Source organism: Mytilus californianus, unplaced genomic scaffold, assembly GCF_021869535.1.
Source record: "Mytilus californianus isolate M0D057914Y unplaced genomic scaffold, xbMytCali1.0.p SCAF_6, whole genome shotgun sequence".
Taxonomy (NCBI): domain Eukaryota; kingdom Metazoa; phylum Mollusca; class Bivalvia; order Mytilida; family Mytilidae; genus Mytilus; species Mytilus californianus.
Genome location: NW_026262712.1, coordinates 118,288,211 through 118,315,201, shown reverse-complemented (window position 1 = coordinate 118,315,201; position 26,991 = coordinate 118,288,211). Strand labels below are relative to the sequence as shown.

Here is a 26,991-nt window from a genome sequence, read left to right as displayed (position 1 = left end):
ATTTATGCTACACATGTCACTATAATAATATAATAAATGATATACTTACTTACTTACTTACTATTGAACTATTCCCAGCTTTAAAGAAAATTTTGCACAGTCGTAAATTTTCCCATTTAAGAACACAAATATCAGTTAACATGGTTAATCCTAAAGACCGTCTGGAAGGCTGGGCTTTTTTTTTTTTACAATTTGTGTGCTGTGGGCCGGGATCGGGATTGTAGTGCTTATTGTATATTCTGTAGAGTTGTCTCACCTTAGACCAGTCTGGAATCATAAACATGATAATCATGATAAAAGAACAACAATGTAGCTCTAGGAAAAACCAAGGTTTGAAAATACTTGACAAGGATTTAAATTGAAAGGTTCATATTGTTATTTAACTGTCAACAAAGTTAATTGGGGGGAAACCTTTTGTATCACATGATTGTCTGACCTAAATAATTTCATTCACATGACTATGAATCTAACATTTTGTTCCCATGGTTTATGAATGAGAGCTAGTCATTGATATTTTTATCCTCAGATAAGAAATTTTTAAACTAATAAAACTTTCCAATAAAATTTATACTTTTACAACTGTGAGCCAAGTTGTGCATCTTAACAAAATTTGGAGCTTGTCAATACCTCACACTTTAGACAGTTATTAACTAAGTGGAGTTAAAGACAGACCTGCAGGGTAAGACATCTACAAATGTAGCCCAGATAATCATGATATCTACCAATGCTATTTTTTTTCCATTTTGAGCTTTTGCATGTAGATCCCTCGTTGATTTGGCATGAAAGCATTGAAATTTTTTTTTTAAATGCATGCTATTGTTAAATATGATGTAGCTTCTAAAGCATCATAAATATTTGGACAACTACAAATGTATTCCCAGCTTAACTGGTCTATACAGTAGGTGTAAAAGATGCAGAAAGTTATCGCTGCATGTGGAACATAAAAATTGAAAGTATTTAGTAGCACAGACATGTATGAATAAAGAACGCATTCACAAGACCATAAAACATCTATAAAGGCTATATGCATTAACTAAACTATCAAGAAAATATGCAAATGACTGCTAAGCAAACATCATTATATTTGCATTTAAGAATCTTGCACTGCATAAGTAATTCAAAATCAAATTTTATTAAATCCAATTTTGGGCCAACAAGAGGTACAAAAACATCCTATCAACATGATCAAGGATCATACAACAATCACTACTAAATTCTGTTTTAATAAATATTGTGTCAACCAAAGATTTTTTTTCTCTCAAATTTGAATTTGTAGGTTTTATAATTCCATGTCGACTGTTATTATGGCATGTATGTACACAACTATTATGAATAAAAATAAGAAGATGTGGTATAATTGCCAATGAGACAACTCTCCACCAGAGACCAAATGACATAGAAGTTTATATTTATATTTATATTTATATATTTATTTTCTCTGGTCCTTCTCTAATTTGGAGTTTTCTCTACTCCCTTTTAATAAGTATACAAAAGATTATACCCTGTCAAAGACAAAACGAAAATTTGTATATAACAAAAATCACCTAAATATCCTGTCTATCCATGCTATTGTTGTCTATGATTATTCCAGGGTAATATAAGTAAGTAAGTAAAACTGTATTTGGATTCGGCATATTTGACAAACAAATTAAACATAAGCTCTAATGAGCTTTTCACCGAATATAAAAACATATACAATAACAAATAAAACAAGGCATGCAGCATGCAAATAAATAGTAATAAAACAGCACCACATAGCATGTGGCAAATTGATTGTCTGAAGTTTTCGAACATTATATATTTTTACAAAAGTGCTTTATAAAATCTGTTTCAATACAGATCCTGTGTCCATGCTTTGCTAACAAGAATCTGACACTGCTTGAAGACCTTTCATATATTTTTTAGTTATGCTTAAATGTAACACATAATTATTATCAGGACTGAAATTAGAAGGAAAGTTTGTCAGATCCTTGTAAGCAGAGGATGGACACAGGATTGGAATTTAATGATATTGAAAGTAATACTTCTTGAGGGAAAAATATTGTTTTGTTTTTATTTTTCAGAAGAAACTGAATCCTACATCTGACCATGTGTTTTAGAGGTCTGAGTTATTTGCCAATTTTGTTGGTATTGACATCCTTTGCCACATTTATTGTGTCATATATCATTGCTATTGTAAGGCATGATGTATCTCCGTATTTTCCTTACATAAGGTAAGTTTTTGTGTTTAAGATCTTCAATATCTCAGTGTTCTCCAAGAGCCTTTTACCATAGTGTATATTGAGCCATAAAAGGCCCTGACATGAATAATGTGAAATAATTCAAAAGAGAAAACGAACAGTATAATTTATAACAATTAAATAAAGGGAAAACAAACCATTATAGGCACTGAATAACATTCTCCTGACTTGGGACCGGTACATAAAGGATGTGGCTGGGTTAAATATGTTTATGAGTTCTCAACCCTCCCCTAACCTGGGACAGTGGTTTAACAGCACGACATAAGAACACACTGAAAAAATCAGTTTCATAAGGCTTAACTCAATAGATATGTATGAAGCACAAAAAACAACTACCATAAAAACATTAGACAAATGCAGTTACTGAAAGCTAGTTCAAAGCCAGTTACAACTTATAAATCCTGTTCTCCCAGACTAATTAAAGTATCTATCTGTACACATCCAAAGCACTGTACCAGTTAGATTTGTCGTTCAGAATTAAGAGACACTATCTCAATGCACTTGACCATGTGACATGTTATAATTTCAGTGACACTGGTATCAAACCACCAGAGAGCTGTATTTTTGTAAGAGACAATATCTAATGCACTTGACCATATGACATGTTATATTTTTATTTCAGTGACACTGGTACCAAACCACCAGAAAGCTGTATTTTTGGGCAGTTCCTGAATATATCAGCTGCATTAGGTAATACTGTAAATTCAGAAATTATTGCATGCATTTATTGTTGCAATTTTTGAGGAATGGACAAAAATGCAAGATTAATTATTGCGATTCCAAAAACATCTGCATACAGAAGTTTGTATCAGATTTCAGAATGCTAGTTTCTTATTATTGCGATACTCAACCAGTCACATTATTTGCATTGATAAAAACCTCACAATAATTTCTGAATTTACAGTACATAATAAGTTTCATTTATTTCTACACTGTCATACACACATAGAATGTATGTAAAAAGTAGTATGGTTTTCATGGAACTGAGGATAAAATGATATGGCCAAAACAACACCTGCAATACCTGGTTTGAACCAAGTGTTCTGAGTCTTAATTGTAGCTGTTTGCTGAATTGCCAATGGCAAATATTTAGACCTAATCAGGATTATATATGATTTATATACCTGTACATAACAACAACAATTCATTTTGTAAAGAAAGAAAAAGATTCAAAGAAGAAGGATTAATTTTATTGATAAAGATATTGCATTGTCGATGATGAGAAAAAAAACACCAAAATTTAAGCAACTTCAAGATGATGCATGTGGTCAGGGAAAAAAAGAGTCTTATAAGCCAAAACATTAAATAGTCACAAAAATTTAGATAAGCAGATAACCAAAAACGTAGTCACAAAAATTTAGATAAGTAGATAACTAAAACGTAGTCACAAAAATTTAGATAAGAAGATAACTAAAACGGCATATTATAGAACACACATTGTAAGCACCTAGTAAATATTTATATTGCTACTATTGTATATGTTTCAGCCATTGCTACTATGTATGTTAGATATAAGCTGGTATCACAGATCTGTGTTGGGGAAGATAAAAAACTTGTCTGTTTAAACAAAGCTGGTCTGGTTCTTGGTATTTTCTCTTCACTGGGACTAAGTATGGTTGCTAACTTCCAGGTTTGTATATTATTTATAGTTTGATAATCTTATAGAGTTATGATTAACTATAATTGTCATAGTGTTTGAAAAATATACTTTTTAGTCAGTTCAATCATTTCAAAATTTGTTTGCAAGCTAACTTATTAAAAAATTTTGCTGTTGTTAAAAATATAAAATTGAGTTTCTTTAAATGGCACATCTTATTACAAATAATTTCATCCTCTTGTATGTGTTTCTTATTTTGTGGAAATATAGATTTCAACACTGCAACAAGTGTGTTACGATATTTCTCCACTCGAGACAGTTAAATTTTAATATTTAAAGCGCGAGGCTTGTCGAGCTTTTTAAATAATTAAAATTTAACTGTTGAGAGTGGAGAAATATCGTAATTCACGAGTTATAGTGGTGGAATCTGTTTCTCTAATGATTTTTATCCTTCCTTTTCAAAGATTTGCAGAAAGTTGTGTTCTTTATATATGACATCATCAGGTATGGTCGCCTTTTTTCATAACGTCACAATAAGAAATTCAGAAGAAACCCAAGAAAATCTGACGTTATAATTAAATTTCTACCAATCATTTGCCGAGATCAAATATTTCACTAGTGAGGAGAAATATTTTTCTCACACCGATCAAGAAATGTGAAAATAGCACAAAAATTAGAGAAGATGTTTTGTAGATGTCTTTTGTATATTTTTGTCATTGGTTCGGGTCTCATTGACATACCCTACATCATATCAAAATGACCTACATGTATTTCAAGGGATAGTCTATATTGGTTTACATTGCTTACAGTAAAATTGCTGCTGTTTGAATAAAAGTATGCATCTCTACTCAAAATATATCATAATTGGGAAATGTTTTCTGAGATTTCAAAATAATGTTTACCTTAAATTAAATTCAAAGAATAGGAGAATGAAATAAAATGTGGGGTAGGGATGGGCTGCTGGAATATGTCACTAGTTAAAGCTTCATGTTATATGATAAGGTTGAGAAATTGAGACAAGATGGGTTTTTTTTCTTCTTTTTTTCCAAATCACAGATGGCATAAAACCACAGTTGTCAATGTGTAAAATATTTGTCAAATCTAATTACCTCTCCATCAAAGAGCATAATCATATTGTTTGTCAAAAATTTATGACCAGATTGGTATTTTTGTCCCATTCAAAATAGGTGAAAAGAGTGTGGTAATGGATGTCTCAGCTGCTCACCTGTAAAATTCTGTGAAAAATCTTTTACCAGATGGAGAAATTTCCGAGTGAACCACATCAGATCAACATCATACACTTTTAAAAAAATATCATCACCAAGAGTGAATTTGCATAGAATGTAAGATCACTTTTAATTCTTTGATTAAAATCAGAGTTGTCTTTCTTTGATCAAGGAGTCATTTAAAACTAACCTGGTACATAGAACTTACAATTATTTAATTGCTGATTAAAGTAAAGAAAATAAAGTAATTCCTTTCTTTTGATTCAACAACAAAAACTAACCAATCTGAAATCTTCTGTTTAATATGTTTTATGAACTGCTTCTTAATTCTTTTTCTTACGGTTATACAACTTGTATTTTCATTTTAAATTGGCTATTAATATGTGTTTTGTATTTATTTTTAAGAAATAATTTACCTGAGATTTATTTGAAAACACAAAACTCCCTTAATTGTAGAAACAAAAATATGATGTTTGGTTTTGATGGCTTATATATAGATATAAGAAGATGTGGTATGAGTGCCAATAAAACAACTCTCCATCCAGGTCATAATTTGTAAAAGTAAACCATTATAGGTCAAAGTACGGTCTTCTACAACGAGCCTTGCCTCACACCAAACAGCAAGCTATAAAGGACCCCAAAAAATGATTAGTGTATAGCCATTCAAACGTGAAAACCAATGGTCTAATTTATATAAAAAACAAGAAACGAGAAATATTTATGAAACACATCAACAAACGACAACCACTGAACATCAGGTTCCTGACTTAGGACAGGTGCAAACAAATGCAGCAGGTTTAAAAGTTTTAATAGGTACCAACCTTCACCCTTACCTGAAACAATAGTGTAACATCACAACATAGAAAGACACACTATAAAATATCAATTGAAATGGCTTAACTCAATCAAAAGAAAATCAAACAAGTGAATATACACTGAGTGAATAAATTTGATCTATGACACAATGTAAAATGAATAAAATAAGAGATGAGATAATAAACAATTTCAGAAAGTCAACCATATCCTTGAACAAAATGCCGCCATATACATGATATATCTATGTAAACCTTGAACAAAATGCCGCCAAATAGAATAATATACACAGGTAAATGAAAATAATTTTGTAGAGTAATGGAGTAAAGTATACATGAATGTCCTAAATTTTTACATTTATTTTTATGAGACAAATGTTGAGCCAGTACATGTGACAGATGCAGCCCTGGTCCTTGTTTTCTTGTTTGTCCTACATTTTAACCTTTATTTTACAGGAGACAAATGTTGCCCCAATACATGACAGATGCAGCCCTGGTCCTTGTTTTCTTGTTTGTCCTACATTTTAACCTTTATTTTACAGGAGACAAATGTTGAACCAGCACATGTGATAGGTCCAGCCCTGGTCCTTGTTTTCTTGTTTGTCCTACATTTTAATCTTTATTTTACAGGAGACAAATGTTGAGCCAGTACATGTGACAGGTCCAGCCCTGGTCCTTGTTTTCTTGTATGTCCTACATTTTAACCTTTATTTTACAGGAGACAAATGTTGAGCCAGCACATGTGACAGGTGCAGCCTGGTCCTTTGTCTCTTGCATGTCCTACATTTTAACCTTTATTTTACAGGAGACAAATGTTGCCCCAATACATGTGACAGATGCAGCCCTGGTCCTTGTTTTCTTGTTTGTCCTACATTTTAACCTTTATTTTACAGGAGACAAATGTTGAGCCAGTACATGTGACAGGTCCAGCCCTGGTCCTTGTTTTCTTGTATGTCCTGCATTTTAACCTTTATTTTACAGGAGACAAATGTTGAGCCAGTACATGTGACAGGTCCAGCCCTGGTCCTTGTTTTCTTGTATGTCCTGCATTTTAACCTTTATTTTACAGGAGACAAATGTAGAGCCAGCACATGTGACAGGTGCAGCCCTGGTCCTTGGAGTTGGTGTAATTTATGCCTTTGTTCAGACCTCTTTATCATACCGCATGAACCCTGACTACAATGGACTGAAGATCTGTAGAATCAGATTAGCTATCTCATGTATAGCATTAACAGCTATGATCATAAGTATCCTTCACTTGTATCTGTGATCTCATGTAAAGCATTAACAGCTATGATCGTAAGTATCCTTCACTTGTATCTGTGATCTCATGTAAAGCATTAACAGCTATGATCCGAAGTATCCTTCACTTGTATCTGTGATCTCATGTAAACAGAGCTCCAGATAAGAATTCACAAATTGGGGTTTTTACCCATCATTTTTTTATGTAATTGGGTGATTGAGTTTTTTAATTGCATTATTAATTCCGATTCACCCCTCAAGCAAATATCAAATTGGGTTTTTCACCACCAAGCTCCTTAACGTATTGGGTTTTTTCACCAACACAATATTGAATATTTAGGCATGTTATAATCACATTATATCAACCCAAGATGTTTTTCCATCTTTAATATGTTTCTTTCTTTGTATATGTGCTAGCTGTTTTGTTTGGTTTTTTCACTGACGAGCAATTGTACGTTTGATTTGTGTCCCGTTTTAAACGTTCTTCCAGTTTTGTATTTTCTCGCAACTTATATAAACTGCAGCTGGTATCACTAGTTGGACAGTAACTAATTACCTTAAGTTTCTTGATCCCATATGATATCCTACAGTTTATTTGGGGTAGGTGTGGCTTAGTGTTAAGATTTTTATGTAATATATGTGAAATTTAGGTGCTGTAAGAAAGTTTTGCCAGTCCTTTCACCTATTTGCCAGATCTACTTTTTAATAAAAATAATATGTAGCTCCCAGATTTAAGATATACCCCCAAAACCTTGACCAGGTTTAAAGGGTGGTTAAATTACGGACACCACATTCAACTTCAATTTACAAATAATTCTGCAACATCAAAAAAATAAATAACACTTGCCAACAAGACAGCTATCTTAAGCATACAGAACAATTAGACCAAAATAAAGAAAGTGTCAAGCTGCATTGACGTAAAAAAACGGATATGTGTATTCACTCATCAACTAAAAATGAAAAAATAATATATAAACTAATATATTATATCTGAATGTTTTTGTTTAATTTAATTAACATAAATCTGGGTTAAGTTGTCCCTTATTAGAACTTTTGGTTTCCGATGCTTTCCAACTACATAACATGTCATAATAAATTTGGCCTTTCACTTTTTCCAACTGATTTCGTTCTTGAAGAAACCCCGTGTTTATCGTTCTAGCAATGTACTCGTTAAGGTACGCAATCACGCCCGTGCGTTCGACGGACGCTTCATAAAACACTAGCTGAGTCTTGTTATCATCATAACTTGTCCTCAGCTATCAAAAAGAAGCTGAAAACATGCTTCTATTCAATATTTTTACCGGACATTTACTTTCGTTTTAATTCATTGTATGTTACGATAAGTCCCGAGCAATTCGAAAAAAATATGAAAATATGACAAACGCTAATTGGATAAACGCCGAGAAGATCGAAATGTTTTCATAAACACGTGTACCTTTTGAGCAACGGAACATTCCAACAGGGACCCATTTCAGCTACTTGATGCAGGGCTCTATTTTTAGAACGAAAGGAAATTTCCAATTATAAATTCTATAAAAATAGATTTACGCGACGATTGTAATTAGATAAGGGTAAATAACGCAAACGAAAGCGAATAAAAGCGTTAAGAACTCATGGTTTTGGCATATAATTGAGTTTTCCTTTGAATTAATTGGGTTATTGAACCCTGCAATGGGCAATTGCATTGGGTTTTTAAAGGCAGTGCTTTAATGCCTTTCTAGTTGCCGGGTTAATCCTTCCTTCCGCGATATCCAACTTATCTACGTGGGGGGTCATTAGACTCCAAGTAGATCCGGAAATGTTGAATTCTCTCCTCTTCTTATTGCGATATAAAATGTTTTTTGTTTCATTTCATTTACATTGGGAAATAGAGAAACGATCATTGTGTTTTGTTAGTTTTAAAAACTTTTGATATATTAGTATTTTGCATTATAAGCAGTCAACCGATTGACAAACTAGAATTATTTGAATTCCGTGTGGAAAGAGCTCGGGTTAATTTCGAGTGTTATCTGCAATCTAGATGTTTATAAATCATTTCAGTCGTTGATATAATAATTAAAGGTCGACTGAACATGAATTATATTATACAATTTAAAGCGCATTTCTGTTTATGCACGTGAACCCGTCTAACGTTATTTTCGCAGTTATATAAAGTAGCAAATTATCGTTCCTGAATAGGTGGCGCCGTGGTAGCGGATCCTGTTCCTCTTCTTCCGGTTTCTGCACTGTGCAACTATTTCAGTTATATTTTTAATTAACGATGCCAAATACTTGTTGTTGTGTACCTGGATGTCATTTAAGAGGAGGACATGCATTTCCAAATGACTTAAAAAGAAGGAAAAGTTGGATCAACGCCATGGCCCATACGCAGATTGGACGAGAACACGATGATATCGTGGAGTCCATCTCAATCAGCTGTTGTTTGCAAGGCACGTTTTACTGAAAAAGACTACGTGCAGGAAACTATTCATGGTAAAACTCTATTTTCTTTGTGAAATATATAGTTATATATGTAATCGCCTAACGAATAAACCAAAGTCTGTTTACAACCGCAATTATCGTTTTAGAATAAAAGGGGGTGGGTAATTCAAGACGTCATAATTTTTTGGATTACGATTCAATGTGATCTGTTTGAGATTTTTTGGTGATTGCTACAATTATAATGATTTCTTACAAGAGGTATATCATACTGAGAATTATTTTAGCAGTAATTATGCTAATGTAGTAATGACAGGAATGCATAAGCTATACCTCATAGACTTTCTTGAAAAATATCAATGACAATGTTAACAGGAACAAAACAATGACATGCTCTCATCTATATTATAGTTATTTAGGTACAAACAATATACGTTTGTTGCATAAGTCTCTCATTGTTTGTCCTTTGGATTTACATAACATACATTGAATCAGGCAAACATAGTTTTATCCAGATTGTAATGAATAAATCTAGTTAATATTTCGCCAGGTAGTACAAAGTATACATTGCTAATGGAAGTTCATTTAATTATAAAAAAACTAATGTTTTATAACCTTTTTCAGGGCGCAAACCCACCATACAGAGACTTAAGTCTACTGCAATTCCCAGCCTATTTTCCTGGACCAAGCAAGAGACTGAATCGTCCGCAAAAAGAAAAATCAGGGCAGTTTCCTGTGAAAACAAAAGAACTAAACTTGATGAATATTGTAGTAGAAATCTAGAGGAAAGTTTTGATTGTAAAGTTGGTTTTCCTGAAGAAGTCATTCATACTGCAGAAAGGATTTATGACTGTCATGACTGTCCACCACCAACTGCCGAGCTAATGTTGAGCTTCACAGATGGAATTACGCAAACACCATCAATGCCTATATTTTCAGCAGAGAATTTTGAAATGAAGACACGTGACACAGCCATGCATTTTTATACCGGTTTAGAGTTGTATACTAAATTTTTATTTGTTTTGACCACACTTGGTCCAGCAGCACATTGTTTGAGATACATATATTTTCAAATTGATAGGGTGTCAGTTGAAAATCAGTTTTTTTATGACTTTGATGAAATTGAGGCATCATACAACCAACTTTGAACTGTCTAGATTCTAGATTGAATCTAGTCATTCTAGTGTTAAGAATATTGTGTATACATGGATTGTTTTTATATCTAAACAGTGGTGTGAGGCTAACACTTGGCCATCTAGTGGTTTAGTCAGGTATTTTTCACCATCCAACTTCAAATTAAAGTTTCCTACGACTTGGATTATTATTGCCAGCACAGATTATCCCGTGATAAAACCTAAAGCTCCTAGAGCTCAGGCAACCTTTTCATCAAATAAAAACAGAAACACTGAAAATTCTTGAATGTTCGACACCTGGTGGTTTAGTCAACTATGTCACATAGAGCGAATTATTGGACTTGGCAAAACATACAAAATTCTAATAAATCCTATGAATGGAACTGAAACAAAACTTTCATCTGAAATAACATTTAGTTGTTTTATGTTGTGTAATTTTAGAACTTGTATTGTGCCAAAGGATGCATAAATAAAAGTGACGCAATGAATTTTGTTCTGATATATATATATTTACAATTACATGCACATGTAAATTGTAATGCATATAAAAATAAGGAGATGTGGTATGATATTCAGTGAGTTTATCAAACTAAAGTGCATAAGAAATGGGTTTAAGCAGTTGCAGGTGTTACTGTCACCGTACAATCTCCAACAATGAGAAAAACTCGTACCGTGTAAAAAATTTCAGAGATCTTACAACTAAGTTTTGTTGTCTCACCTTGACTTTGGTGAATTTTTTATATCTGTTTATGTAAATATAAAAAAGAAGATGTGGTATGATTGCCAATGAGACAACTCTCCACACATGCACAAGAGACCAAATGACACAGAAATTAACAGCTATAGGTCACAGTACGGCCTTCAACAATGAGCAAAGCCCATACCGCACAGTCAGCTATAAAAGGCCCAGAAATGACAATGTAAAACAATTCAAACAAGAAAACTAACGGCCTATTTTATGTAAAAAAATGAACAAATATAACAAATATGCAACACATAAACAAACGACAACCACTGAATTACACTTTTATAGGCTGCTGACTTGGGACAGGCACATACATGTACATACAGAATGTGGCGGGCTTAAACATGTTAGCGGGATCCCAACCCTCCCCCTAACCTGGGACAGTGGTGTAACAGTACAATATAAGAAAGAACTATAAAAATCAGTTGAAAGAGGCTAAACTCATCAGATGGATAAATACAAATACAAGTGGACGTGGTCAGGTAGTTGTACATCCAAACAACAAAAAGACACTAAGTACAAATCTGAGAGTACTCGCAGTTACTGACAGCTAGTTCAAAGCCACTAACAACTGATAAAAAAATCTTGCATCTAAGACTAAATTATCAATCCGTAAGCTCCCTTTAGAATTTTATAAATTTTAGATTTTACATTTCTGAGTTATGGGGTTTTATTCATTAAAAAAGGGGGGATTTTCCAGTTTTTGGACAACAACTCAAAAATGCTTTAAGCAGTTCACATAAAACTTTGGTGAATTATTTATAGCTATTGATGTAATCTCCCTATTGATTTTCATAAATTTCAAATATGACATTGAGAAGAAATTGAACTTTATTTGTTTATAGTCTGGCAACAGATTTATTAAGTATTGCACAACAGCACAGTGTATTGCACAACAGCAAGAAATCTTTAATTGAATATAAATTCAATTCATATAACCGATTTCAAGTTCATTGACTACATTTATTCAGAAACTATAATATGTCAAATATTTAATTACAATCCAAATTCAGACCTGTATCAAGCTTGAATATTGTGTCCAGTTTTGCCCCAGCTGTTCAGGGTAGTACCTCTGCGGGTGTATCCAGCTGCGCTCAGCGAATCAGTTTATTTCTTAATTAAAAACTCCTTTTTATACGACCGCAAAAAAATTTTTGTGGTCGTATATTGGTATGACGTTGGCGTCGTCAATGTCCGAACACACATTAGTTTTCGCACTCTAACTTTAGTTTAAGTGAATGGATCTCAATGAAATTTTAAAATAAGGTTCAATACCACAAAGGGAAAGTGGGGATTGATTTTGGGGGTTATGGTACCAACAGTTAAGGAATTAGGGGCCAAAAAGGGGCCAAAACAAGCATTTTTGTAACTTCCAGACATAACTTGCGTGTAAGTGTATGGATCTCTCTGACATTATACCACAAGGTTCCATATCACAAAGGGAATGCTGGGATTGATTTTTGGGGGTAATTGCCTCCAAATTTTAGGAATTGGGGGCCAAAAAGGGGCAAAAAACAAGCATTTTTCTAGTTTCATGACAATAACTTGTGTGCAAGTCTATGGATCTCTCTGACATTGTATCACAAGGTTCCATATCACAAAGGGAATGCTGGGATTGAATTTGTGGGTAATTGTCTCCAAATTTTAGGAATTAGGGACAAAAAAGGGGCAAAAAACAAGCATTTTTCTAGTTTCATGGCAATAACTTGTGTGTAAGTGTATGGATCTTTATGAAATTGTACTACAAGGTTCCATATCACAAAGGGAAAGCTGGAATTGAGTTTGTGGGTAATTGCCCAAAAAGTTTAGGAATAAGGGGCCAAAAATAAGCATTTTTCTAGTTTCCAGACAATAACTTGTGTTCAAGTGTATGGATCTCTCTGAAATTGTACTGCAAGGTACCATACCACATAGGGAATGCTGGGATTGATTTTGGGGGTAATTGCCTCCAAATTTTAGGAATTAGGGGCCAAAAAGGGGGAAAAAACAAGCATTTTTCTAGTTTCATGACAATAACTTGTGTGTAAGTCTATGGATCTCTCTGACATTGTATCACATGGTTCCATATCACAAAGGGAATGCTGGGATTGATTTTGGGGGTAATTCCCTCCAAATTTTAGGAATTAGGGGCCAAAAAGGGGCAAAAAACAAGCATTATTCTAGTTTCATGGCAATAACTTGTGTGTATGGATTTTTATGAAATTGTACTACAAGGTTCCATATCACAAAGGGAAAGCTGAGTTTGAGTTTGGGGGTAATTGCCCTAAACGGTTAGGAATTTGGGACCAAAAAGGGGCCAAAAAACAAGCATTTTTCTAGTTTCCAGACAATAACATGTGTTCAAGTGTATGGATCTTTATGAAATTGTACTGCAAGGTACCATACCACAAAGGGAAGGCTGGGATTGAGTTTTGGGGTGATGAATCATAAGGGGGTTCAAAAAATTTGGGGGGGATTCTTTTTCCTTTTTTTTCTTTAAAATTTTCCATTTTAAATTGGTTATTTCTGATTTATATATAAAAGCAAATAATAATGATATGGTTTGAATAGGTAAATTAAATTTTTTTAAGTATCTTAGACCACTTTCATTCTGTGTCAGAAACCTATGCTGTGTCAAATATTTAATTACAATCCAAATTCAGTGCTGAATCAAGCTTGAATGTTGTGTTCATACTTGCCCCTACTGTTCAGGGTTCGACATCTGCGGTCGTATCAAGCTGCGCCCCAGCGGAGCATTTTATTTCATTCATAAATTACTTTATGCTTGGAAATATGATTTTGCTTGGAGTTGAAAGAGTTGACATGTTGCAATGTACATTTACTCTACATAGTTCTATGGTACCAAATCAAAAGTTTATATAAAGAAAGAAGTCAAAGGTTTCCCATCATAGTTTAGTTACATACATTTTTTTTGTACCTGAGGTCGTTGAATATAGATCATTATATAAATAAGGAGATGTGTTATGATTGCCAATGAAAAAACTAAGGATTTTCTTATCCAAGGAATAGATTACCTTAGCCGTATTTGGCACAACTTTTTGGAATTTTGGGTCCTCAATGCTCTTCAACTTTGTACTTGTTTGGCTTTGTTACTATTTTGATCTGAACGTCACTGATGAGTCTTATGTAGACGAAACACACGTCTGGCGTATTAAATTATAATCCTGGTACCTTTGATAACTAATTTGACTATAAACATAGATAAAAAAGGTACAAACTGGACATAATGCACTAGTTCATAAACAAGTGAGAACAATCGCCTTCATATAGTGCTCAGAATATGACATTCATAAAACTTATTCAATATCATTAGAGAACTCTAAATCTTAAATACCGAAAGCCACCTCTGATAAGTACACTGTACTATGCAAGATAATGATATAACTGGACTTAAAATACACACAACCTGTAATTAACTGCCTTTACAGCGCTTTCGTGCTTTGATTAATCATTTGTATTGCGTGATCACGCAAATACGCAGCTTATCTGGAGCTCTGTGTAAAGCATTAACAGCTATGATCCGAAGTATCCTTCACTTGTATCTGTGATCTCATGTAAAGCATTAACAGCTATGATCCGAAGTATCCTTCACTTGTATCTGTGATCTCAAGTAAAGCATTAACAGCTATGATCCTAAGTATCCTTCACTTGTATCTGTGATCTCATGTAAAGCATTAACAGCTATGATCCTAAGTATCCTTCACTTGTATCTGTGATCTCATGTAAAGCATTAACAGCTATGATCCGAAGTATCCTTCACTTGTATCTGTGATCTCATGTAAAGCATTAACAGCTATGATCCGAAGTATCCTTCACTTGTATCTGTGATCTCATGTAAAGCATTAACAGCTATGATCCGAAGTATCCTTCACTTGTATCTGTGATCTCATGTAAAGCATTAACAGCTATGATCCTAAGTATCCTTCACTTGTATCTGTGATCTCATGTAAAGCATTAACTGCTATGATCCTAAGTATCCTTCACTGTATCTGTTTACGACATTTAATCATTCAGTTCGTACAAAAAACATTGCAAATTACCATAAATCTCATTTGTCAAGTTGTCTGTATAAAGAGAAGGAAATGCACATGTCCAATATCAATGAATAATTCTTCATATTCAGGTTTTAAGTCATTAAAAAACTTAACTTAACCTCCAATATGTTATCGATAATGCATATTTTAAGGTTTTTCTTGTCATATAACACACCGAGGGGTGTCAGGTTTGATCAAATGAAAGACCAACCATAGGGAGGTCTTTCTTTGGGCAATCCTGACACCCCGAGGTGTGTTATACAGCAAGAAAAACCTTAAAATATGCATTAGCTGACTTAAAGATTTGCAGGATTTGCATTCTATTTTACCAACCACACTAAAGTGGGATATTCTTTTCTGGTGTGTTCAGGTTTTAATATGCCCTACTTTATAATGTTAAATAAAACTCACTAATTAATCTAGATATAAACTTTAGAAGTCATTATTCAGTTACAATAAAACTATTACTGTAACTGCATGAAGCAAATTTCATCGAAGCATGGTATCATCCGGGTTGATTCTTTAAAAGAAAGACCTATCGTTCTGAAAGAAAATTACTCCATATAGGTATATAACAGAATGATAATTGATTGCTACCATTCTACAGGAATTAATTTCCTTAACCAGTATACAGCATTTGTCTCAGCCACTGTGTCCAGAATACAAGTACATGGACACATAGATAAAACAAAATGGAAGCCTGAAAATGGGGTAAGATTGATATTAATAAATGAGATGTGGGGTATACAATGATGAGACAGCAACACAAGTTTATATCATCATTTTGGATTATGATTTGAAGTCGTTTTATATGGAAACTCAACATTTTGCTTTTGTAAAACTAAAATAAAAAGTTGTACAAACTAAAAAGTAATGGAGTTGCTTCCTTGTATTATGAAAGACTACATGTATATGGTTTGAGAGCAGTTGTTTTCCCAGTATTCCTATTGATGTAGAAATCTGTTTGAATCAGAGCTGATTATGTAAAAGCACACAGAAGTTATGACACCATAACATCTACCAACATTTATCTTACAAAGTATATAGTTTTAATTTCACATTTCTTTTGAAATTCTTAAACTAATACGCAATATGTTTATATATGGAAAATACTTGTATACTATCAAGCTGACATGTTCTTGGTGAGCACATGCAGTTTCATTCTATTTGGGTAGATGCTTTTAACTTCTAATTTTTAAGGAACTCAAAGTATAATGATTATTTTTAGAGGAAGAATTTGATTTGAAGCTTTGGCCTATCTGTTACTTATAAAGCCCCTATCTAGCCACTTTGTATATGTCTGGTTTTTTTCGTGTGTTTATGTTTCTATATAATCTTGACCTATATTTTAGGGATTTACAGCACACATAATTAGCACTATATCAGAAAGGGTGACAGCTGTAACTTTTCTCCTGACCTATATTTCAGGGATTTACAGCACACATAATTAGCACTATATCAGAATGGGTGACAGCTGTAACTTTTCTCCTGTTTTTTCGTGTGTTTATGTTTCTATATAATCCTGACCTATATTTTAGGGATTTACAGCACACATAATCAGCACTATATCAGAATGGGTGACAGCTGTAACTTTTCTCCTGTTTTTTCGTGTGTTTATGTTTCTATATAATCCTGACCTATATTTTAGGGATTTACAGCACACATAATCAGCACTATATCAGAATGGGTGACAGCTGTTACTTTTCTCCTGTTTTTATCGTGTGTTTATGTTTCTATATAATCCTGACCTATATTTCAGGGATTTACAGCACACATAATCAGCACTATATCAGAATGGGTGACAGCTGTTACTTTTCTCCTGTTTTTATCGTGTGTTTATGTTTCTATATAATCCTGACCTATATTTCAGGGATTTACAGCACACATAATCAGCACTATATCAGAATGGGTGACAGCTGTAACTTTTCTCCTATATTTCAGGGATTTACAGCACACATAATCAGCACTATATCAGAATGGGTGACAGCTGTAACTTTTCTCCTATATTTTAGGGATTTACAGCACACATAATTAGCACTATATCAGAATGGGTGACAGCTGTAACTTTTCTCCTGACCTATATTTCAGGGATTTACAGCACACATAATTAGCACTATATCAGAATGGGTGACAGCTGTAACTTTTCTCCTGTTTTTTCGTGTGTTTATGTTTCTATATAATCCTGACCTATATTTTAGGGATTTACAGCACACATAATCAGCACTATATCAGAATGGGTGACAGCTGTTACTTTTCTCCTGTTTTTATCGTGTGTTTATGTTTCTATATAATCCTGACCTATATTTCAGGGATTTACAGCACACATAATTAGCACTATATCAGAATGGGTGACAGCTGTAACTTTTCTCCTGACCTATATTTCAGGGATTTACAGCACACATAATTAGCACTATATCAGAATGGGTGACAGCTGTAACTTTTCTCCTGTTTTTTCGTGTGTTTATGTTTCTATATAATCCTGACCTATATTTCAGGGATTTACAGCACACATAATCAGCACTATATCAGAATGGGTGACAGCTGTAACTTTTCTCCTATATTTCAGGGATTTACAGCACACATAATCAGCACTATATCAGAATGGGTGACAGCTGTAACTTTTCTCCTATATTTCAGGGATTTACAGCACACATAATCAGCACTATATCAGAATGGGTGACAGCTGTAACTTTTCTCCTATATTTTAGGGATTTACAGCACACATAATTAGCACTATATCAGAATGGGTGACAGCTGTAACTTTTCTCCTGACCTATATTTCAGGGATTTACAGCACACATAATTAGCACTATATCAGAATGGGTGACAGCTGTAACTTTTCTCCTGACCTATATTTCAGGGATTTACAGCACACATAATTAGCACTATATCAGAATGGTTGACAGCTGTAACTTTTCTCCTGACCTATATTTCAGGGATTTACAGCACACATAATTAGCACTATATCAGAATGGGTGACAACTGTAACTTTTCTCCTGACCTATATTTCAGGGATTTACAGCACACATAATTAGCACTATATCAGAATGGGTGACAGCTGTAACTTTTCTCCTGACCTATATTTCAGGGATTTACAGCACACATAATCAGCACTATATCAGAATGGGTGACAGCTGTAACTTTTCTCCTATATTTTAGGGATTTACAGCACACATAATTAGCACTATATCAGAATGGGTGACAGCTGTAACTTTTCTCCTGACCTATATTTCAGGGATTTACAGCACACATAATTAGCACTATATCAGAATGGGTGACAGCTGTAACTTTTCTCCTGTTTTTTCGTGTGTTTATGTTTCTATATAATCCTGACCTATATTTTAGGGATTTACAGCACACATAATCAGCACTATATCAGAATGGGTGACAGCTGTTACTCTTCTCCTGTTTTTATCGTGTGTTTATGTTTCTATATAATCCTGACCTATATTTCAGGGATTTACAGCACACATAATTAGCACTATATCAGAATGGGTGACAGCTGTAACTTTTCTCCTGACCTATATTTCAGGGATTTACAGCACACATAATTAGCACTATATCAGAATGGGTGACAGCTGTAACTTTTCTCCTGTTTTTTCGTGTGTTTATGTTTCTATATAATCCTGACCTATATTTCAGGGATTTACAGCACACATAATCAGCACTATATCAGAATGGGTGACAGCTGTAACTTTTCTCCTATATTTCAGGGATTTACAGCACACATAATCAGCACTATATCAGAATGGGTGACAGCTGTAACTTTTCTCCTATATTTCAGGGATTTACAGCACACATAATCAGCACTATATCAGAATGGGTGACAGCTGTAACTTTTCTCCTATATTTCAGGGATTTACAGCACACATAATTAGCACTATATCAGAATGGGTGACAGCTGTAACTTTTCTCCTGACCTATATTTCAGGGATTTACAGCACACATAATTAGCACTATATCAGAATGGGTGACAGCTGTAACTTTTCTCCTGACCTATATTTCAGGGATTTACAGCACACATAATTAGCACTATATCAGAATGGGTGACAGCTGTAACTTTTCTCCTGACCTATATTTCAGGGATTTACAGCACACATAATTAGCACTATATCAGAATGGGTGACAACTGTAACTTTTCTCCTGACCTATATTTCAGGGATTTACAGCACACATAATTAGCACTATATCAGAATGGGTGACAGCTGTAACTTTTCTCCTGACCTATATTTCAGGGATTTACAGCACACATAATCAGCACTATATCAGAATGGGTGACAGCTGTAACTTTTCTCCTATATTTTAGGGATTTACAGCACACATAATTAGCACTATATCAGAATGGGTGACAGCTGTAACTTTTCTCCTGACCTATATTTCAGGGATTTACAGCACACATAATTAGCACTATATCAGAATGGGTGACAGCTGTAACTTTTCTCCTGACCTATATTTCAGGGATTTACAGCACACATAATTAGCACTATATCAGAATGGGTGACAGCTGTAACTTTTCTCCTGACCTATATTTCAGGGATTTACAGCACACATAATTAGCACTATATCAGAATGGGTGACAGCTGTAACTTTTCTCCTGACCTATATTTCAGGGATTTACAGCACACATAATCAGCACTATATCAGAATGGGTGACAGCTGTAACTTTTCTCCTGACCTATATTTCAGGGATTTACAGCACACATAATTAGCACTATATCAGAATGGGTGACAGCTGTAACTTTTCTCCTGACCTATATTTCAGGGATTTACAGCACACATAATTAGCACTATATCAGAATGGGTGACAGCTGTAACTTTTCTCCTATATTTTAGGGATTTACAGCACACATAATTAGCACTATATCAGAATGGGTTACAGCTGTAACTTTTCTCCTATATTTCAGGGATTTACAGCACACATAATTAGCACTATATCAGAATGGGTGACAGCTGTAACTTTTCTCCTATATTTTAGGGATTTACAGCACACATAATTAGCACTATATCAGAATGGGTGACAGCTGTAACTTTTCTCCTATATTTTAGGGATTTACAGCACACATAATTAGCACTATATCAGAATGGGTGACAGCTGTAACTTTTCTCCTATATTTTAGGGATTTACAGCACACATAATTAGCACTATATCAGAATGGGTAACAGCTGTAACTTTTCTCCTATATTTTAGGGATTTACAGCACACATAATTAGCACTATATCAGAATGGGTGACAGCTGTAACTTTTCTCCTATATTTTAGGGATTTACAGCACACATAATCAGTACTATATCAGAATGGGTGACAGCCGTTACTTTTCTCCTATATTTCAGGGATTTACAGCACACATAATTAGCACTATATCAGAATGGGTGACAGCCGTTACTTTTCTCCTATATTTTAGGGATTTACAGCACACATAATCAGTACTATATCAGAATGGGTGACAGCCGTTACTTTTCTCCTGACCTATATTTCAGGGATTTACAGCACACATAATCAGCACTATATCAGAATGGGTGACAGCTGTAACTTTTCTCCTATATTTCAGGGATTTACAGCACACATAATCAGCACTATATCAGAATGGGTGACAGCTGTAACTTTTCTCCTGACCTATATTTCAGGGATTTACAGCACACATAATCAGCACTATATCAGAATGGGTGACAGCTGTAACTTTTCTCCTGTTTTTCTTCACGTTTGTCAGAGACTTCCAGAAAGTAAAGCTTGGAATCGTAGCCACAGTTCTAGTCAGACATTTAGATGTAGAACCTGTAGAAGATATCAGTGAACAGGTGGATGAAAGGAGACCTCTGTTGTCTTGATGTACAGAGGGAGAAGTACTAACACTGATTTGTGATCAAGTGGCATTGCTTTACAGACTCGAGTCAAAACAAAACATACCCATTTTATGTTGGTTATGGGTATTATGGAACAATGACATTAAGTCTTTGATCTACAAGATTGTGTGTCTTTATGCAGCTTTATGACAGTTATAACTTGCATGCTTCCTTGTTGTGTGTTTCCTAATGTCATTAGTGCAGAGGTGTCTCAAATTTTACCTCTCTAAGAGATGGCTTAATATAGTTTTATTTTCTCGATTGCAACAAAAGTCGCAAAATGCTATAGAGTGATTACAATCTATGGTGGAGACTTCATAAACTATTTGTATAAAGCTTTATATATCAGAAGGTAGAATACCTGGATGCTTCATACTTTGTATGTAGATGTTTTTTGTTACACAGTTTCAGTCTGTCATAAGTTCATTATCCTTGACCTCATTTTCATGGTTCAGCAACTCCTTGAAAAAAAGTTATAGTTATTTTTTTGTCATGTGAAATTTTCACTTATTATGAGTATTAGGATACCAATATTTAGTATATGGGTTACTTGCAAGGTCTGTATGTCTGTCAGATAGGGTTCACCTGACCTAAACTTCATTTCATGGATCAGTGATCAAGCTGTTAAGTTTTCATGGTCAAGTCAGTATCTCAGATACCATCAGCAATAGGTTGACTACATTTGGTGTATGGTATGAGTGTAATGTGTACATTTCTGTCTGGCAGGTTCCATCTGACCTTGACCTTTTTTCATGGTTCATTGGACAATTTTAAGTTTTTGTTGTTTGGTCTATTTCTCAGATACTATAAGCAATAGAGCCAGTATATTTGGTGTATTGAATAATTGTAAGGTGTACATATCTATCTGGCAGGTTTTATCTGACCTTGAACTTTATTGATAAAAGTTAAGTTTTTCATGGTTTTGTCAGTTTAATTGATTACTATAAGTAAAACTATATTTTGTGTATAGAATGATTGTATGGTGCATGTGATCCCACGAAAAAGATCCTTTTTATGGGATAAGTATTCATTCCCATGCACATGCAATTAGGTTTAATTTTATTTTTTTCTATATTATATCAAAGGAGACATATCTCACTATTAACTGTTAAACATGTATTATCTATCCTGATTCGTGATATGATGCAGATTATGTTTCTCTTGGTTTTATCAAGTTTTATTGATTGTATCTGTATTTATTTTGTAGGTGTAATACCTGTGATTTACCTTTCATTATTGGTGCATTATATAATTATTGCGTTTTTGAATGTTAATGCTAGTCTTTTTAAAAATGTGTTTTCTTGTGAAATTAAATTGCAATGCTAGTCTTTTACTGATGTTTTTTCTTGTGTTATTGAATCCTAATGGTAGTCTTTTTAGTCTTCCATTCTCTATTCTATTTTTAAACTACCTTGGCTAGAAGGTCAAACAATTGCCATTTTCATTGTTTATATTATTAATCATATCATGAACATGCAGGAAACAGTTTATCACAAATTTCTTCTCGCCTTGATGGAGTGAAAAATCGAGACATAGGTATGCTGTTTCCGGCAGCGGCGGAGATGGCGTCAACAATGTATTAATTTGTGATTAGGTCAGTTCATGGGAAACCACTAGTGGTAGGTCAATGATATTTGGTATGCAGTTGTATTAGCATTGGCACATTTCATTTCCATAGAGATTATTTGGACCGGCCCCCTCAGTCATGGTCTATTGACTTTGAAACATTTGCTTAGTTTACATGTTTGTGATTAGGGCAGTTTATGGGGACCCACTAGTCGCAGGTCAATGATATTTGATATGCAGTTATATTAGCACATCTCATTTCCATGGAGATTATTTGGCCCTGTACCTTCATTCATGTTTCATTGACTTTGAATATTTTGCATAACTTACATGTTAAAGTATTGCAATTTTTATTTCAACTTTTGCATTTATACTATCAAAATAACAAAGAGGCAAGACATATCTCTGTGTTAACAGTTTATTGAATGTAACATACCTGTCCAGGTTTAAAAGCGAGACATGTCTCTGTGTTAACAGTGTATTGAATGTAACATACCTGTCAAGGTTTAAAGGTGAGACATGTCTCTGTGTTAACAGTTTATTGAATATAACGTACCTGTCAAGGTTTAAAGGCGAGACATATCTCTGTGTTAACACTATATATATGACAGTTTATTGAATGTAACATACCTGTCAAGGTTTAAAGGTGAGACATGTCTCTGTGTTAACAGTTTATTGAATATAACGTACCTGTCAAGGTTTAAAGGCGAGACATAACTCTGTGTTAACACTATATATATAACAGTCTATTGAATGTAACATACCTGTCAAGGTTTAAAGGCGAGACATGTCTCTGTGTTAACAGTCTATTAAATGTAGCATACCTGTCAAGGTTTAAAGGTGAGACATGTCTCTATGTTAACAGTTTATTGAATGTAACGTACCTGTAAAGGTTTAAGGCAAGACATGTCTCTGTGTTAACAGTTTATTAAATGTAACTTACCTGTCAAGGTTTTTAATTGTGTAAAGAAATAATGTGAATTATTGTAGTTTATTTAAACCATAAGTCTGCTTTAATTTATTTCATGTTCATGACTTAGTCTTCCTCTTATGATTTTTATACGACCGCAAACAAATTTTTGTGGTCGTATATTGGTATGACGTTGGCGTCGTCGTCGTCGTCGTCGTCGTCGTCCGGCGTCGTCCGGCGTCGTCCGAAGACACATTGGTTTTCGCACTCTAACTTTAGTTTAAGTGAATAGATCTTTATGAAATTTTACCACAAGGTTCAATACCACAAAAGGAAGGTTGGGATTGATTTTGGGGGTTATGGTAATAACAGTAAAGGAATTAGGGGCCAAAAAGGGGCCAAAAATAAGCATTTTTGTAACTTCCAGACATAACTTGTGTGTTAGTGTATGGATCTCTCTGACATTGTACCACAAGGTTCCATATCACTAAAGGAATGCTGGGATTGATTTTGGGGGTAATTGCCTCAAAATTTTAGGAATTAGGGGCCAAAAAAGGGGCAAAAAACAAGCATTTTTCTAGTTTCATGACAATAACTTGTGTGTAAGTGTATGGATCTTTCTGAAATTGTACTACAAGGTTCCATATCATAAAGGGAAAGCTGGGTTTGAGTTTGGGGGTAATTGCCCTAAACGTTTAGGAATTTGGGGCCAAAAAGGGGCCAAAAAACACATTTTTTTCTAGTTTCCAGACAATAACTTGTGTTCAAGTGTATGGATCTCTCTGAAATTGTACTGCAAGGTACCATACCACAAAGGGAAGGCTGGGATTGAGTTTGGGGGTGATGAATCATAATGGGGGTTCAAAAAATTTTGGGGGGGGATTTATTTTTTTTTTCTTTTTTTTTCTTTTTTTCCTTTTTTGTTTCTTTTAAAATTTTCCATTTTAAGTTGGTTATTTCTGATTTATATTTAAAATCAAATAATAATGATATGGTAGGAGATACACACCAAACAGGATGTGTAAATTATTATATAATAAGTATTGTGCAATAGCAAGAAATTTTCAATTGCACAGTATTGCACAATAGCAAGAAATCTTCAATTGCACAGTATTGCGCAATAGCAAGAAATCTTCAATTGCACAGTATTGCGCAATAGCAAGAAATATCCAATAGCACAATATTGCGCAATAGCAAGAAAATGTCAATTGTACAGTATTGCGCAATAGCAAGAAATATTTAATAGCACAGGATTGTGCAAAAGAAGATACTTCCTATAAATTGCTTATTTCTTGACCAATTTCAATGGGGTTTTATTCTTGATTTCATGGGGTTCTTTAATATGCTGAATCTAACCGTGTATTTAGTTTTTGGATTTTGGGCCCCGTTTTTAAATTGGTCCACATTGAGGTCCAAAGGGTCCAAAATTAAACTTTGTTTGATTTCATCAAAAATTGAATTATTGGGGTTCTTTGATATGCCGAATCTAACTGTGTATTTAGATTCTTAAATTTTGGTTCCGTTTTCAAATTGGTCTACATTAAGGTCCAAAGGGTCCAAAATTAAACTTAGTTTGATTTTAACAAAAATTGAATTCTTAGGGTTCTTTGATATGCTGAATCTAAACATGTATTTAGATTTTTGATTATGGGCCCAGTTTTCAAGTTGGTCCAAATCGGGGTCCAAAATTAAACTTTGTTTGATTTCAACAAAAATTGAATATATGGGGTTCTTTGATATGCTGAATCTAACCATGTATTTAGATTTTTGATTTTTGGGCCCCGTTATCAACTTTGTCCACATTGAGGTCAAAAGGGTCCAAAATTAAACTTTGTTTGATTTCATCAAAAATTGAATTATTGGGGTTCTTTGATATGCCGAATCTAACCGTGTATTTAGATTCTTAATTTTTGGTTCCGTTTTCAAATTGGTCTACATTAAGGTCCAAAGGGTCCAAAATTAAACTTAGTTTGATTTTAACAAAAATTGAATTCTTAGGGTTCTTTGATATGCTGAATCTAAACATGTATTTAGATTTTTGATTATGGGCCCAGTTTTCAAGTTGGTCCAAATCGGGGTCCAAAATTAAACTTTGTTTGATTTCAACAAAAATTGAATATATGGGGTTCTTTGATATGCTGAATCTAACCATGTATTTAGATTTTTAATTTTTGGGCCCCGTTATCAACTTTGTCCACATTGAGGTCAAAAGGGTCCAAAATTAAACTTTGTTTGATTTCATCAAAAATTGAATTCTTGGGGTTCTTTGATATGCTGAATCTAACCATGTATTTAGATTTTGGATATTGGACCATAATAGGTGAATGTCCAATTTAAAATTTTTAAGTTCTTAGACCACATTCAATCTGTGTTAGAAACCTATGCTGTGTCAAATATTTAATCACAATCCAAATCCAAAGCTGTATCAAGCTTGAATGTTGTGTCCATACTTCCCCCAACTGTTCAGGGTTCGACCTCTGCGGTCGTATCAAGCTGCGCCCTGCGGAGCATTTTATTGTTATATCATTTAATAAAGATCACGTTTAATTTATTTTATTTGCATATTATGCATGTTAATAGAAGTATTAACCAGTCAAGTTTCTGCTTTTATTTTAATCAGAATAAAATCTCATTTTGTCTTTCATTTTTTAAATCATTATTTGGTTTGTTACATGAGATGTTTACTTGTATTTAGCTAAATATATCAAATTTGATTTTATTCATTTTACATAAGGATGTATTCTTTATATATATATATATATATATACGTGATTTTATTAAAAATGAAGGATGCAATTTTACCTTATGGTTTTTTATTGCCAACAAGTGGCAACTTGTAGTCCTTTTCATATTTTTTTTTTAATTTGATAAAATAGTGTCTTACATATTATTCTCAGTATTCCCTGTTATTGAAAAGGTTTTAGGAGAATTTTAATATGCTGTTACTGATGACAAAATGGTGGGGGGGCATAAAAAGGCATAGAATGTGGCAGGTGCCTGCATGTCCCAAGGCAAGAGCAAGTAATTCAGTGGTTATAGTTTGTTGTTGTTTGTCATATTTGTTTTTCGTTTGTTGTTTTGTACTTAAATTAGGCCGTTTGTTTTCTCCTTTGAATTGTTTTACATTTTGTTACATTTGGGCCTTTTATATAGCTCGCCATGCGGAATGGGTTTTGCTCATTGTTGAAATACGTATGGTGACCTATAATTGCGAAAATCTACGTCATT

General features: G+C 33.9%; 1 protein-coding gene across 9 annotated transcripts; it reads left to right on the top strand.

The window, feature by feature from the left end:
- The first annotated feature begins 252 nt into the window (after positions 1 to 252).
- Positions 253 to 26,559, top strand: LOC127704215 (DNA damage-regulated autophagy modulator protein 2-like). Of its 9 annotated transcripts, none has more exons than XM_052208160.1 (8): positions 436 to 679; positions 2,064 to 2,213; positions 2,863 to 2,930; positions 3,728 to 3,870; positions 6,857 to 6,887; positions 6,976 to 7,122; positions 16,082 to 16,158; positions 21,072 to 22,617. In XM_052208160.1, the coding sequence occupies exons 2-8, from the start codon at positions 2,089 to 2,091 to the stop codon at positions 21,270 to 21,272; spliced, it is 792 nt and encodes a 263-aa protein (XP_052064120.1). In that variant the 5' UTR covers positions 436 to 679; positions 2,064 to 2,088; the 3' UTR covers positions 21,273 to 22,617. The 9 variants fall into 9 exon arrangements, 8 of the variants coding, with proteins under 8 accessions (XP_052064118.1, XP_052064124.1, XP_052064122.1 ...); XM_052208161.1 differs by lacking the exon at positions 6,857 to 6,887 and adding an exon at positions 6,769 to 6,799; XM_052208159.1 differs by lacking the exon at positions 6,857 to 6,887 and adding an exon at positions 6,506 to 6,536.
- Positions 26,560 to 26,991: the final 432 nt, after the last annotated feature.

What these genes read in the sequence shown, in the direction of transcription:
- LOC127704215 (XM_052208158.1), top strand. Translation starts at nt 2,089, where the DNA reads ATGTGTTTTAGAGGTCTGAGTTATTTGCCAATTTTGTTGGTATTGACA. An exon ending in GAATATATCAGCTGCATTAG is followed by an intron (nt 2,931 to 3,727) that starts GTAATACTGTAA and finishes TATATGTTTCAG; the next exon opens with CCATTGCTACTATGTATGTT. An exon ending in AATGGAAGCCTGAAAATGGG is followed by an intron (nt 16,159 to 21,071) that starts GTAAGATTGATA and finishes CCTATATTTCAG; the next exon opens with GGATTTACAGCACACATAAT.